The sequence below is a fragment of the Malaclemys terrapin genome, chromosome 1 (genome assembly GCF_027887155.1).
Source record: "Malaclemys terrapin pileata isolate rMalTer1 chromosome 1, rMalTer1.hap1, whole genome shotgun sequence".
Lineage (NCBI taxonomy): Eukaryota > Metazoa > Chordata > Testudines > Emydidae > Malaclemys > Malaclemys terrapin.
In genome coordinates this window covers 328,443,102-328,459,203 of record NC_071505.1, presented here as the reverse complement: position 1 = coordinate 328,459,203, position 16,102 = coordinate 328,443,102, and the positions used below count along the sequence as shown (strand labels likewise).

Below are 16,102 nucleotides of genomic sequence, written 5' to 3'. Positions count from 1 at the left end.
GATGGCTTGTTGCTGTGGGTGTGGATGCGGATGCAGGTAAAAGACGGCTAGTGAATCACAGGTTGATCCTGGCGGATGTGGATCGGATGCGGATCCACATTTTTGAATCCACGCAGGGCTCTAAAGACAGGCTGTTATGCTTATAAGAAGCACATGGGATCTTTTTCAGGGGAAAAGGCAATATGCTGTGTTTATTGAAGATACAGCAATTAACATATGCACACACATTAATCACACACACATGCTGTCACAGCAGTCGATGTTATAGTTACCAGTCCAGAGTCCGGATCAATCTAATGGCCAGCTAGGTCGATCACGGGTAGGTAGGAGACAGGTTTTGTTGGTTGCGACATGATGCTCCGGAGAAGTCTTGGCAGGATGAACCTAAAGTTGTATGGCAAGGCACCTTGTTTATAAAGTGGATGTTTTTTTTATTGGAACCAATGAGTTTTGCACTGTCATGCTGTTGTTTGAGTGCTTGTTTTTTTAAATTGTTCTTTTTATTTTTTTATTAAGTTTTTTAGGGAGTTACCCCATGCTGGTTTTGATTACAGCTATTTTGTCCCCATTGATCGGTGCCTGTTTTATTTTAGAGTTGTTAATTTGCCCTTTTTTGACATTTTAATAGGGGTGTGTTGTAATTTTCTGGTGCTCTTGTGTCCGTTCTTGGTTCCTTTCTAGAACATTTGGTTCGGTGATGGCCTTTACATTTATTTTTTTAACACACACATTTCTCATTCACATACAAAACAGAATTGATTTACACAGAACATTTAAACAGGAACATCAAATTGCAATGCAAGAGAAAAACAATTATTGCATTCTTTTATGTATTCTAAAATGCTAAACCTACAACGAAGTGGTGACCCTAAAGGGTCTGTTACTGCTTTGAAATCAGCCCAGCACAGATTCTGGCTGAGGCGTCTCTACCAATGGCCCATTCCTTTCTGCTATTTAAAAAGGGTGGTGTCCGGATATGGTCAAATCATATACCAATACATTTAATACATGCTACATTATTATTTTTTATAATAAAAATTACAAACATAAAATCCTACTACTACATATCCCCCTTTTGACCCTTCAAGAACAATTCTTGAGTAGGTCATATTTTATACGACTGTTTTATAGAAATATATGCTTCTCGAGGCCAGCAGCCCACGGTGAAGAGATTCACTGTAGTACCTTTTTGGAATTAAAGGAGAAAATAACTGTGCATGTGCACAGTAATGCATACAGATAATTCATTATATATGTTCTTCCAGTAGCTAAATAGCTCCATTAAAACCCAAGCTCCAGGGCTATTTTTGAATGTGAAAGATTGGAAAAATCTGCCATTCTGTGTACAGGTGTATTTATTTATGCTGCTAGGATGGCAACTGCTTCAAAATAGATACCATTGTTCCATACTTCACAAACACCTGTATATAGAGTAACAAATAGGAGACCATCTTCCCAAACTTTCAGGTTCAACCAGGCCACCACTTGATTCTGATTCAATGGAAATGATTTAACTATTGGAAGAAATGTAAATACAAAGGACTATTTTTATGCAAAAGTGTAGGAAACCAGCCTGTGAGTGGCTGAATTGGCAGGATGCAGCTATAAATGTTGCTTGAAAAGATGGTAAAAATATTCATGAATATTTTCTTAAAATAGTATTAAAATTTGTAGACAAATCAAAGAATTCCAACTAATTGTCTTGCTAGTTCAGCATCCTCCCAATTTTTTTTGTCAAGATGTAGGGTTGTTTAGTCTTTTCATCTCAAACTCTGGTAACATTTCAGTCAACTCTGCTTGCAACTGCTATGGTTGCTGCATTCAGAGTTTCTCTTCTCCTGTCTAATGGCCCTTTCATGGGTGAAAAGGGGGATGGGGAAAGAGTGCAAAATCCTCCAAATCCACCTGTTCCTCTCCATTCCCATCAACAAAACTCTTGTGCCAATAGACCTTGGCTATACCTCAACTCAGTTACTGTAACCTTCTCCTCTTTGGGCTTCCTGACAGTCCCCTTCGCCCCATTCAATCTACCCAAAAAGTTGTCACCCAAATCCTCTTCCTTGTTCACTTCTCTGACCACATCCAGACCCTTGATTGGCTTCCCCTCACCCTCCACCTAGAACTCAAGCACCATGTCCTTGCCTTCAAGGCTCTGCATAACCAGGTTCCCATTCCCTCTCCACTCTATCCTTCTCTGATTCCCCTATTCACCCATTTCATTCCAACCAAGATGCTCAACTTGGCATCCCCTTCATGTTCTTCTCCCACTCTTGCCTCCAAGTTGCCTCTTATGCAAGGAACCTCCTCAAGGGGTGCCTCCCAATGTATGCACTTCTTCCAATAGGCTTGCAAACCCTGGTCCTCTCCTCAGTGAAGTATTCATAAGCCCAAAATTTAAAAAAAAGCACATTGTTTAACCTAGCAAAACAAAAAATTAGCGGGCATATAATTGTTTGCTATAGGTAGATTGTGGAGGGTAAACACGAGGGAGGGAAGGACACTGTTGGCACAAGAACATATGAATATAAACTCACCAGGAGTAAATTTAGTCTGTAAATTAGGAGGTTTCTAATCAGGAGTAAGGTTCTGGAATAGCCTCCCAAAAGGAGTAGTGGGGTCAAGAAACTTACCTGGCTTTAAAGATGGAACTAGATAAATTTCTGAATGGGATTATATGATGGGGTTGCCTGTAACAGCAGGGGATTGGACTCGATGACCCAGGAGGTCCCATCCAGTCCGGTGTTCCATCATTGTGGTATCTTCCTTCCTCTGTTACTACATGTGTGTGACATCTATCTGGACACTGATTTTTCAGGCAGTAACCAAGGACCAGATCCTCAGCGGGTGAGAGTCATAGCTCCATTGACTTCATTGGAGTTATGCCCATGTACACCAGCCAAAGTTCTGGCCTCGTGTTTTTATACTTGTCTGAAATGTGCCCGTCACACTGCTAAAATTACAGAAATAATATAGAATGGTCACCCGTGTCCTCTCTAATCCATTCCGTCCTGTTGTTTGTCACACCTACTTTGGATTGTAAGCAGTTTGGGGCAGACATTGTGACTACTCAAGTATTTGTACAGCACCTAGTACCCTGTGCCCGACTGGGGCGTTGGAGCATAGTAGTAGTAAACTAACATGCAATTCTTTTTTCAAAATAGATGTAAGAGAACTCATATTGACTCAGTCTGTGTCTACACTATGGAGTCTGTACCGGCACAGCCTCCTAGCGTCAATGCAGCCTACGCCAACAGAAGGAGTTTTTCAATAGGAACACCACCTCCCCCAATCATATTAGCTATGTCGACAGAAGCACTCTTCCACTAACATAGCTGCTTCTACACTGTGGGTTTTGTTGGCATAATTATGTCAGTTAGAGGGGTAGGTTTTTTTCATACGCCTGACCAATGCAGTTATGCCTATATAACTTTTCAGTGTAGCCCAAGCCCAAATGACAACATAAAGATTTACAGCACACCCAGAATAAATATACTGTATCCATTTTGCCATAAACCCCCTTACAGATGGCCTCAAAGCTACTGGAGAATTGCACCGACTCCTCATTTTCTGTAAGCGCAAGAATACAATGGATCTGCTATTAACAGAGTCGTAGCAGATCCATGTTATTCTTGAGTTCATTGAAAAGAAGGAGTTGGGGTGCAATGTTCCAATAGCTTTGGGACAAAGATTTCAAGCATTTTATCAACCCACCCACAGAACTAATGTCTTCTAACGTCTTTGTTACTAAAGCAAAGCCAAAAGCATTACCTTTGTAAAAATAATACCTAGAAACGCTTATGCTTTACTTTTAATCTTCAAGTATGAATTAATTAGGACTCCCAACATCCCTGTGAAGTAGCTAGGTATTGCTGTCCCCGCTTTACAGATGGGGAAACTGATGGGGTTTCAATCCTGTGCCACTGCAGTTAATGGAAGCTTTGCTATTGACTTCAGTGGGCACAGGATGAGGAAGATAAAGAGCCTGAGTGTGCCAGCTGCTGGAGCACTTTTATCCCCCATTGTGAGGTTCTGAGCACCCTCAACTCCCATTTGAGCCAATGGGAGATAAAGGTGCTCAAGCAGCTTGCAGAGTCAGGTTCTTTAATCCCACATCAGACCCAGGGTTATAACTTGAGTTCCTTGCTCCCCAACTGCCCCCTTATTAGAGCACATCTCCTTGCTTATGCTCACTGATATCCCCGTTCTCACTGTGCCTCTCATCTACTAGGGTGAGTTGGTGTACGTCAACTATGGCCGTACCGAAGACTTTTTCAAACTGGAGAGAGAGATGGGAATTAACTGTACTGGAAAGATTGTCATTGCCAGATATGGGAAAATCTTCAGAGGAAATAAGGTAATGTATCTACTCTATCATTGATCTCGAGTCTCAGGTTATGCTTAAGATATGCCTTCTTCGTAACTGATGGCCATATTTAGAATCTTTTGGCGATCTTTGCATAATTGAGGTGTTTATCAAACTATGCTCAAAAGATGCTTCCTGAGTAGGAGATATATACAAGCACATCTATGGGTAGGTCTACACTTACCTCCGGGTCTGGCGGTAAGCAATCGATCTTCTGGGATCGATTTATCGCGTCTTGTCTAGACGCGATAAATCAATCCCGGATTGATCACGGAAGTGCTCGCCATCGACGCTGGTACTCCAGCTCAGCGAGAGGAGTACGCAGCATCGACGGGGGAGCCTGCCTGCAACGTCTGGACCCGCGGTAAGTTCGGACTAAGGTACTTCGAATTCAGCTACATTATTAACGTAGCTGAATTTGCGTACCTTAGTTCGAAATGGGGGGTTAGTGTGGACCAGGCCTATGACAGTATAAATAATTAAATACATTTGTTTAAAATTACTCATTTTTACAGATTCCGCTGTTCTTTAAAATGTATCTAACATGTTTTGGTTTAAAGATGTCCCCAAATTGGGCAGGGATTAGCCCAACAGAGGGTTTTTTAGTTTAAAAAAACCCACCTATAGATTTCCTCAAATACTTTAGGCCCTGATCCAGCACATGTTTAAGAGCTTTCTTGAAAGGGATGCTTTCCTCAATCAGGCCCATAGTCAATAGAAAGCCTGTATATGTCTGATCATATTTCTCTTAAAAATCCAATTGACTTCAATTTGAATAGGATTAGACCTTACATGTAATTTTACACAGTTTTCGGTTAACCCAGCAATCCAAATACTGAATCTTTTAATAGGGATACCTAGATTTGTGATATTCTCTTGAGGAATATTTTTCTGCCCATTGAAGGGACAACTGACTTGTGTCATTTTCATAAGTGAAAGATAATATAAATAATAGTCTATATTGCTGAATTGTTTCTAGAACACCAAGTGGTCAAGAATCCAGCTGAATGGGAAAGGCTCATGAAAAGTGAGAGGATTCCCATGTTTTGTAGCATTCCTCTGTGGCATGCAGGACCCCTAAGGTTTGAGAATGACATGGACTTATTGTCACTAAAACGAGGAACACAAATTCATTCTTGTACTTGTTGGAAACGCTGCATTCCTACTGACAAATTAGACAATATATATCTGGTCCAATGAATTCCATTGGTTGATTATATTAAGTTTGCTTATACAGTCCCATAGGATATAGGGATGAAGGCAAATATTGTATGTCCTGGGCATGGCTATGATAAGTTTTGACTAAAATATATGGACCTTACAACCTCAGTTGAAGATTATTTGCCACTCCGTTACTATGTTGATCTGTGTTACCTGCAGCAAAATAGATTAAGAAGCCAAAATGAGATCTGTAGCATCTCAAAGCACTATCTGTGGGCCAGAGTTAAACACTGATTTTGTTTGCCAGAAACACAGATATGAAAACCCTTCCCTTTGTCAAAACAGCACAGAGCTGATCTAATGCCCCTGTAAGCCTAAAGATAAACAGTTACTCTTTGGCTTTATGTACATGTTCAAACAAATGGCAGATTCAAATCCTGGAGTAATACATTTTTCTGTCTCGTATGGTTTACGATTCTGAAACCCGCCCCGGAGATATTCAGTGTAAAGCGTTCGCTTAGCAACTAAGATTTCAGGTTGTATTAACACTTGTCACATTTTTATATTGTGCACTGAATATTTCAGTAATCAGCTGCTTGTTTTTGTCTGGGTGACAGGAAACAAACTAGAATTACGCTTGGTACAGTAGTACGCTGGGAGAGGTGTTTCCATGTTATTGCACATATCTCCTGCCGAGGATTCTAAGTAGCACCAAGTCCCTTATGCACATGCTGTATCAGGTTTCTCAGCAGGATACCAAACCTACTGGCTGCCAGGAAATTGCATGACTTGAGAATAATTATGGGCCAGTTACTTATTTACACTAAAATCCCTTTAAGCCACTCGGGTAGTGTCAAGGGGCCTTAAAGTGAGTGTTAATATAATTTATAGCCCTTTACAATGCCAGAATGGTAATAAATGAGATTCCTGTCCTAGGACTTGTCATCATTTTCATCCCTCCTTTGAGGAATCTAAAAGGGGATGCTGCTTTAATCAGTTCCCTCAATGCAAAGAATCAAAGAGTCTATTCTGTGAAATGCCACATACCCTCCTCTCGCTTTGGGACCATGGCCTGGAGAATTCCTGCATTGGTGTCAAGTTGTCAAGGACTGACTAAGGAAACGGGATATGCTTTTTAGGTGAAGAATGCTGAGCTGGTTGGTGCCAAGGGAGTTATTCTGTATTCAGACCCTGCCGACTACTGCGCCCCAGGAGTAGATTCCTTTCCAAATGGCTGGAACCTTCCTGAAGGTGGAGCCCAGCGCGGGAATGTGTTAAATCTGAATGGGGCCGGGGATCCTCTCACGCCAGGTTATCCAGCAAAAGGTGAGTGGCGTCGAGAAGGAGCCATTGCCATGGCCCAAGCTCTGATGAGAGCCAGGTAGTCCCAAAGGGGTCTGGTCTCAGGAAGAGTGGGAGAGGGTGACAGGACATTCCTCATTCCTTTGGAGCAGATGTATATAAACCCATCTGTAATTGCCATTGCATGGAGGGGGCAGCTTTGGGCTCCTCCTTCACAGAGTGCTGCTGCATGGGACCCACAAGAGGGAGCAGGATGCCGTCAGAGGATTCAGAGTGGGCAGCATTGGAGAGAACAGTCTGCATGGGGGAATAACACTGAGGTTATGACTAACGTTTAACAGCCCAAATACTGGACTGGGAGGGGACACCCTCTGTGCTGGTACAACTCCTAGCTCACTGGAGCCAGCCGTCGCAGGGCAACATACACATGTTTTGTTAGGGTAATACCTGTAGAGGAGAGGGATTCACCCCTGCGGCATCTCCTGCTGGTCATTTCGGGAATTAGCTCTTCTCCAGCCTCCGGAGCGCCCTCTGCAGGCCGGTGTCTTGCTGCTGCTTGGCCCCCATGTCCTTCCCTGGACACCGGTGCCCTGTTCTCTGGGGTGCTGCCCCCTAGCAGTAACCCCTCTTTCTCTCAGGGTCTCCCTACCCAGGGGAACCCCCATCCCTCTATCCCCACCTTGCCTTAGTCGTGGGTTACTGCCAGTCGCCAACTAGCCCCCGTGCCCTGGGGCAGACTGCAGCGTCAGTCACTCATCATAGGCCAGGTTGGGTTTGGACCTGCTGCCTTTGCCTACCCCTGGGCTGCCCTCTGCAACCCCTATGGGCCCTCTGCTAGGCCGCAGCCTGGGGCTTTCCAGCTGCTCCTCAGCTCCTCTGCCTTTCCCCAGCCCTGCTCCACTCAGGTCCCTGCAGCCAGGTCCCTCCCTCTCAAAAGCTAGAGGGAATCTGTTAGCTCCTGGCTCCCAGCCTCTTATATAGGGCCAGCTGAGGCCTGATTGGGGCATGGCCTAGCTGCTGCTGCTGCTTCCCCAATCAGCCATCCCCAGGCACAGCCCTCTTCAGGGCTGCTTTTAAGCCCTTCCAGAGAGGAGCGGGTGTCCACCCCGCTACAATACCCTATGCAGGGACAGGTGGCAGGCAAGCTCCCTCCCACCCGTGCTTCAGGCCATCCGGTGGAGCGTGGGTCCACTGCTCTATCTCGGCGTTTACCTTTCTGCCACGCATCCGTCTCCGCCGGAGAACTGGCACGGTTTACAGGGCAGGGTGACGGAGCAGCTCCGGAAATGGACAGGACTACTCTGGTGCCTCTCCCTTCGAGGGAAGGCACTGCTATTCAATCAACTAGTCCTGTCCATGCTCTGGTACTGGCTCAACACCCTGGTCCTGGCCCCGGGCTTCCTGGCCAACCTCCGGAGGGCGATTCTGGAGGTCTTTTGGCCAGAACTGCACTGGGTCTCTGCAGGGGTCCTCCACCTGCCCCTAGAGGAGGGAGGACCGGGCCTGAAGTGCCTATGCACTCAGGTCCATGTCTTCCGCCTCCAGGCCCTGCAGAGGCACCTTTATGGTGCAGGTAGTCCAGCGTGGAGAGTACTGGCGCACGCCTTCCTGCGCTGCTTCCGAGGGCTCCGATATGACCAGCAGCTCCTTTATCTCAATCCGAGAGGTCTTCCGCACGACCTCTCCGGGCTGCCGGTCTTCTACCAGGACCTCCTCCGGACCTGAAAACGGTTCTCAGCAACCAGGTCCGTGGCGGCCACCGGGGGGCGCAGATCTCCTCATGGAGCCCCTGCTACACAACCCCCAGCTCTGTGTGCAGGTGGCGGAGTCCCCCGCGGTGCACCAGAGGTTGGTCCTGGCAGAAGTCACCAGAGTCGGAGACTCCCTGGATTATGACCGGGGAGACTGGCTGGATCCCCTGATGCTTGCTCGGCGCATGGGGCTCTCCAGGCTTTGTACTCCCCGGCGCGTACTTCAGGAGGTGAGGGCCTCTTTGCCACCCGCTGCTCGGGCCTACCTCGACCGGGTCCTGCACGAGGGCATGCCCCGCCCATCCTCCACCCCAGGCCCTCCAGACCTTTTCATCGGGACCTTGCCCCGTGGACCCAACCGGCACCCCCGCCCCTTCTCCATGAGCCGGCTGCATAATCTGCAGCCGGTCCGCTTCCAGACCGCACCAAGGAAACACCTATACATGCTCGTGCTCCATACCCTTCACTTCCTCACCCTCGTGTCCCGCCCCAACACAAAGTGGCAGGACCTCTTGCCACCTGTGGAGGGTGAGAAGCCCTGGTGGGCCAGCTTATACTCCACCCTGGTCCCGAGGCCCACTGGGGATATCAGCTGGCAGCTCCTTCATGGGGCCGTTAGCATGGGCGTGTATTTGGCGTGGTTTACCCCTGTCCCGGATACTGCCCCTTCTGCGGCGTGAGGGAGACCCTGGTGCACGTTTACTTGGAGTGCGCCAGGTTGCAGCCCCTATACCGGGCTCCTCACGAATATTCTGTTACATTTTTGGCTGCACTTTTCCCCTCACCTTCTTATTTATGCACTCCCTATCCGTGGCCCACAAAGTCGCGGGACCTCCTGGTCAACCTCCTCCTGGCCCTGGCTAAAACGGCCATCTATAAATCAGGGAGAGGAGGTTGGCCGATGGAGTCTCCTGTGACTGTGGGGCCTGTTTCCGATCCTCTGTCCGGTCACGTATCCAGGCAGAGTTCCTCTGGGCGGCGTCCACTGGCTCCCTTGACGCCTTCGAGGAGCAGTGGGCGCTGTCCGGGGTTCTCTGCTCGGTGTCCCTGTCTGGTTCCCTTCTTTTGACCCTTTGACCTCACTCCTGTCCCTGTTATTTTATTAGTTGTCCCCCGAAATCAGTTGGGTTTCAGGTCCTGTAGATCCTCCCCTTAGGCTGTGGGGGGATCCTTCCCGGAACCCAATATGTACAATACCCTATGCGTGTGTGTGTGTGTGTGTGTGTGTGTGTTTAAACAGATATATGTATTAAACCTTCTGTCTCTTCCCCTTCATTTCTGCATGCTACAGGTGGTCGAAGCCCACTTGCATAATCCCCATGGAGCAGAGGTATCGTTAGCTCCGCAGCTCTACAAGACTGGGTCTGTTTCCCTTTCAGCCACTTGGCCCTTTGATGGGGCCGCACTTCCCTGTAGAGCTGTTTGTGGCCATCTCTCCTCCCATCCCTACTGTTGTGCCTCTCAGTGCAGCAGGAAAAGATAGTGGGGAGAAAGTAGGAGATCAGCTGCCATCCCTGCACTAGATCCAATGATATGCTCTGCAAGAAAGCTCCGTATGCCCTTTACCCCCCAGCCAGGGTTCCTCCCACTCCCATGTTAAGGAAATCCTTCTCTCAGCCATCCTACAAAGGAACTGTATTCAGAAATGGCTTCCAAATGTGGGAATTTTGCACACACAACAGACTGGGGAATGGGATGCAGGGCTGTGGACACCCAAGGAGAATGAGTTGAGGTCTCTCTGAAACTGTATTTATGTCATGTAGAGCACAGCGTTCTTGTAGAAATCTCAGCCTCATTTTTAGCACAGCAGGGTAATTATTCCTGACTTCTATGTAGTGCTGTGCTACATGTTGTATGACTCACCCTTAAAAGTCAGATAAAATAAACAGCAGCCTTATACCTCCAGAGTACACCTATCGATATGAAGAAGCCAGGGCTGTGGGTCTTCCGAAACTTCCAGTCCATCCCATTGGTTACAATGATGCTGAAAAGTTATTACGGTAAGTAAATGGAAGACAAGGGGAAGCTTCATAAGAATGTCTTGTGAAATTCATGTAGGTATTTGAAAGAAGGAGAGAAAATAATTCATACTGTTCCTCTTGCACATTTACTAAAGTAGTTTGTTTGCTATTATGGGGACCTCCAGGGAAAAAACGTAAGGAAGCATTTTATTAGATTGTTAGTGTATGTTGGGTATGTGCCCAGAGCATTTTAAATAAATCAAAATAAATAAATGTTTTACTGAAGCTATAAAATGTACCTTAATTTGAATAAGTAATTAAAGTGTAATCATTAGCAGGGCTGTCAAGTCACCTACTTTTGGGAGGTGACACCCCCAAATGAATCAACCATTCACCCTGTGAAACATTTCTCTCTCATGTCTGGAGGATGGGTAAGGACCTGTGTGCCATCCCCACATTGCTAGATACAGGCACTCTCTTACAGTGTATTAAATCAGCTGAATGTGAAACGATGCCAACCAGTCAAAACTTGGACCCAGTGTTCATCTAGCTTTTCTCATTCATTCAAGCAAAATTCTTACCTTCTTGTAAGGCAAAACTCATTTGTTGTTAGCTTCCAGACTAAACCTATCATGTTAGTTGTACTCTAGGTGCAATTACACAAAGCTAGTGACCATCAGATTCCTTGTTTAGTCAAATAATTCTCTAGGACATTCTTTCATTTGCTCTGAGGCCAGGTGCTGGGATGAGTTTAACGATCAGCTTTTGCTTTTAGATTTTGGTAGGATGTGCGGTATTATTATTACTATTTAATATTACATTATTTATAGGGCTGTCGATTAATCACAGTTAACTCATGCAATTAACTAAAAAATAATTAACTGCGATTAAAAAAATTAATCACGATTAATCGCACTGTTAAACAATAGAATACCAATTGAAACGTGTTAAATATTTTCGGATGTTTTTCTACATTTTCAAATATATTGATTTCTATTACAAAACAGAATACAAAGTGTAGAGTGCTCACTTCATATTTTTTATTACAAGTATTTGCGCTGAAAAAATTATAAAAGAAATAGTATTTTTCAATTCACCTCAGACAAGTACTGTAGTGCAATCTCTTTATTGTGAAAGTGTAACTTACAAATGTAGGGGTTTTTTTTGTTACATAACTGCACTCAAAAACAAAAGTGTAAAAATTTAGAGCCCACTCAGTCCTACTTCTTATTCAGGCAATTGCTAAGACAAACAAGTTTGTTTACATTTACAGGAGATACTGATGACTGCTTCTTATTTACAATGTCACCTGATGACTGCTTCTTATTTACAGGCCTTCGCATGGCACGTTAATATAATATAAGATATGCTAAACATTCATAGGTCCCTTCGTGCTTCGGCCACCATTCCAAAGGACGTGCTTCCATGCTGATGATGCTCGTTAAAAAAATAATGCGTTAATTAAATTTTTGACTGAACTCCTTGGGGGAGAATTGTATGTCTCCTGCTCTGTTTTACCCGCATTCTGCCATATATTTTATGTTATAGTAGTCTCGGAGGATGACCCAGCACATATTCATTTTAAGAACACTTTCACAGTAGATTTGACAAAATGCAAAGAAGGTACCAATGAGATTTCTAAGGATAGATACAGCAGTCAACCCAAGGTTTAAGAATCTGAAGTGCCTTCCAAACTCTGAGAGGGACTAGGTGTGGAGCATGCTTTCAGATGTCTTAAAAGAGCAACACTCCGATGTGGAAACTACAGAACCCGAGTCATCAAAAAAGAAAATTCTGCTGGTGGCATCTGACTCAGATGATGAAAATGAACATACGCCAGTCTGCACTGATTTGGATCGTTATCGAGCAGAACCCGTCATCAGCATGGACGCATGTCCTCTGGAATGGTGGTTGAAGCATGAAGGGACATATGAATCTTTAGCGTATAAATATCGTGAGATGCTGGCTATAACAGTGCCATGCGAATGCCTGTTCTCACTTTCAGGTGACATTGTAAACAAGACGGGAGCAGTATTATCTCCTGCAAATTGTAACCAAACTTGTTTGTTTGAGTGACTGGCTGACGTAGGACTGAGTGGACTTGTAGGTTCTAAAGTTTTACATTGTTTTATTTTTGAATGCACTTATTTTTTGTACATAACTCTACATTTGTAAATTCAACTTTCATTATAAACAGATTTCACTACAGTACTTGTATTAGGTGAATTGAAATATACTATTTCTTTTGTTTTTTACAGTGCAAATATTTGTAATAAAAAATAAATATAAAGTGAGCACTGTACACTGTATTCGGTGTTTAATTGAAATCAATATATTTGAAAATGTAGAAAATATCCAAAAATATTTAAATAAATGGTATTCTATTATTGTTTAACAGTGCAATTAATTGCAATTATTTTTTTAATCGTGCAATTAATCACAATTAATTTTTTTAATCACTTGACAGCCCTAATTATTTAATATTGATGATAGTGCTCAGAGTCCGATGGTGCTGTGTATTGTGTTAGCAAGCCCCAATCCTGCAAACACACACAGTAACTTTATGTCCATAAATAACCCTGTTGAACTCAATGGATCTATTCACATAAAGTGACTCTTGTGCATAAGCACATTTAGGATCAGGGCAATAAAGGTGAACAATGTCCATGCCCCAAAGAGCTTATAGTGTATGTATAAAACGTCTGGGGACCTGTCTGTTTTACAAGCTTTATGAAAATTAATCTGTGAAATTTTAAGCCTAAGTAATCTTAAAACAATAGCTTCCAACTTGGTTGTGCATCAGAGATCATTCTAGTGAGCAGTGACGAAGGGGACACTGTGTGCTGGTACAAGTTCTTCAGTCTTTTTCTTTCTTCTGTTTCCCTGCTCTACAAAAGTTATTTCTCTCCCGCTCTTGCCTCCCTCTCCCCCTCTTGCAGAAATCTTTATTTGAGCCAGAAATAAGCTAGTGTTCAGTGTTGAGAACAAAAAGGTCAGAGATCACATTCACAAATACCTTGGCAAGAGTATTTGGAAAATTTAGAACATTAGGGTCATTATGGGCAAGGCGGACATGAAAATCTGGTGCCCTGGAGGTACTGTAAAGTTGTGTACTCCCTTCCCCCTCCCTCTTCCCCCCGCATCCAGTTGTAACTCTTGGGTGTTTGGTGTATCATCATGGAAGCATGAAAAGACATTTAAAAAAAAAAAACTAAACGTTTTGAATCAGCAATATAAACTTCTTTTTTTACTTCCTTCTCTTTTGAAAAAAATGTCAGAGGTGTCTAAGGGACTTAGTGTCCATTGACTTTTCAATGGGACATAGGCTCCCACACATTTATCTTTTTGCTTTTCTACTTTGTACATCAGTTGGGCGTTAATCTGTTGATATAATAGTTTCTTTTCTCTAGTAACACATAATACAATTCCTAGCTTCTGACAGGGAAAGTCCAACATATTTGATTTTACATCTGTTTAAGCCATCTGAGATACAATGTTAAAAGCTACACAAATCCAAAACTTTTGGCAATTCCAGACAATGGGCATGATATTGTCAATCTCGGGTTTACATATAACTTGCTTATAACTGGTCTTCGCATTTATGTTAGGCATTCTTCCTGCGCTGAATTATTCCCCTAGCTGTATGTGCATGACCTTCCCTGAAGCAAATATGAGCTGTCTACCTGCATAAGAGGGCACAATTATATAAAGATCAGAATGCCTAGTTTTTCCTATTTATAAAACAAATGCATTTTTCATAGATTCCATCCTAGAGGCTCCTGGGCATAAAGTATATTCTTAATAGCTTTGCTGAATGTGGATGAATTTATACAGATGCTTAAAATAAAGTACACACTTAAGTGTTATGCTGATTTGGGGCCGGAATGCCAGAATCAGGGCCACCTTCTGACATTCGTAGACCCCAATTCTTATAAGCACTTATAAGCACTTAGCAAAATATATAAATATTAAAAAAGGCATCTATTCACACAGCCAGCTAAGCAGGCACTGATTTTTATTGACTTAGTTTGGGGCTTTGGATTGTTCACTATTTAGAATAAGGACTGGTCTTAGTCTACGTTTTTTCAAGACCCTAGCACGTTGTGAAGCTAAATAAACTACACTCATCACAAGTCCATGTGTATCACTGAAATGTAATTTAAATTGAATAGCCAAATCATCAGCTTGGTGTATCCAATTCTGATGTCATTCCACTGATGCAAATACATGGAGTTACTCTGGATTTACAAGGGTGTAACTGAGACTAGGATCTAGCCCATAGGCAGTGGTGCAAGAAGAGATCACTTGAATCATCCAATCCAATTCCCCTCCATTTTAGAAGCCTATTCAATACATTTTTTGTTATAAAGCTTAGATGGTAATCTTTTTGAGGTAAGGTCTGGGGGGTTTTGTTCAGTGTTTGTACAGCGCTTAGCACAGTAGAGGCTTGGTCCATGACTGGCATTCCTAGGCACTACACTTATACAAATAATAAATAATAAAAAACAGATTTTTTTATAACAGTAACATGGGAGGACCTGCCCCACCAGACAGCAGCTGGAAAGGAAGCCTGAATGTGTCTTACAACATTGGTCCTGGTTTCATGAGCCATTACTCTACAAGGTCAGTTTTGCATTACATAAAGCATTGAAGTTTTAATAGATAGGGAAATATAACAACAGTTAGTGAAATCTCTGAACTAGAGCTCTGCAAGTTTTGACATTTGGGGGTCATTGCAAGTTTTTCCTTGGTGTCAGGGCATATGGCGCTGTTTCTGGGCTAAAGTGAACTCAAAGCAAAACATCGTCTGAGTGTCTCCTGGTTTTGATGCAAATTCGTACAATGTTCTAGGTTCAAGCAATCCGTGGCCCAAATTCATTTGAAAGGTTTCCAGATCTCAGCAAACTCACTGATCAATCAGGGCTGAGTTGAAGGCCTCACAATAAAAGTTCCACTCACGTCTATTTTGAACTAATCCGTCTTCAGCTTTGGGACTATTTGTTGCATCATATAAAATAAGAGCGTTAATAATCTCAAATGAACATTGTTCTGAAAATTCTAATGTAATGTGTCATTCCTTAAATTGCAAGGCCTCATTTTTGCTTCAGGTGACTATGACTGAGGCCACATGATCTACTGAATTACAGCCAACAGCTAGAAGCCACATGAATCCTGGAGTTCTCATGCAGGCTGAACTATTGTAATGACCTCAGATGAACCACTTGGCCTCCTCCTCGTACTATAGTCAAATCATCAGGAAAATGAGATTAAAGACATACAGGACTGCACTGAGAGTCAGATGCTGCCCCTTAGGTTGGCTGGTACATAATGGAACAAAAGACATTTTTGTGATACAACTTAGAATGTCTCCTGATGTTCTGGGGCCTGATGTCTCACTGACTCCAACCCCTGTGATTCCATTCTCTGCAGTGGAGTTACCCTGGAGTTACACTGGCTACGTGACAGAGGAACCAACCTCTAGATTTTTAATAAAATATTTATAAAATATGTTATTTTTCCTTTCTCCCTCCCAACTTTAAAAACAGCTGCACAGAACATTATTT

General features: G+C 43.5%; 1 protein-coding gene across 1 annotated transcript in view; it reads left to right on the top strand.

Annotated features, from left to right (window-relative positions):
* The window catches only part of LOC128830043 (putative N-acetylated-alpha-linked acidic dipeptidase), a 58,815-nt gene that overhangs the window by 21,152 nt on the left and 21,561 nt on the right, over positions 1–16,102 (top strand). Inside the window, exons 5-8 of the mRNA XM_054015675.1 lie at positions 4,229–4,354; positions 6,664–6,850; positions 10,484–10,577; positions 15,063–15,161. Of these exons, the coding sequence (XP_053871650.1) occupies positions 4,229–4,354; positions 6,664–6,850; positions 10,484–10,577; positions 15,063–15,161 (506 nt within the window). The remainder of the gene's footprint in view (positions 1–4,228; positions 4,355–6,663; positions 6,851–10,483; positions 10,578–15,062; positions 15,162–16,102) is intronic.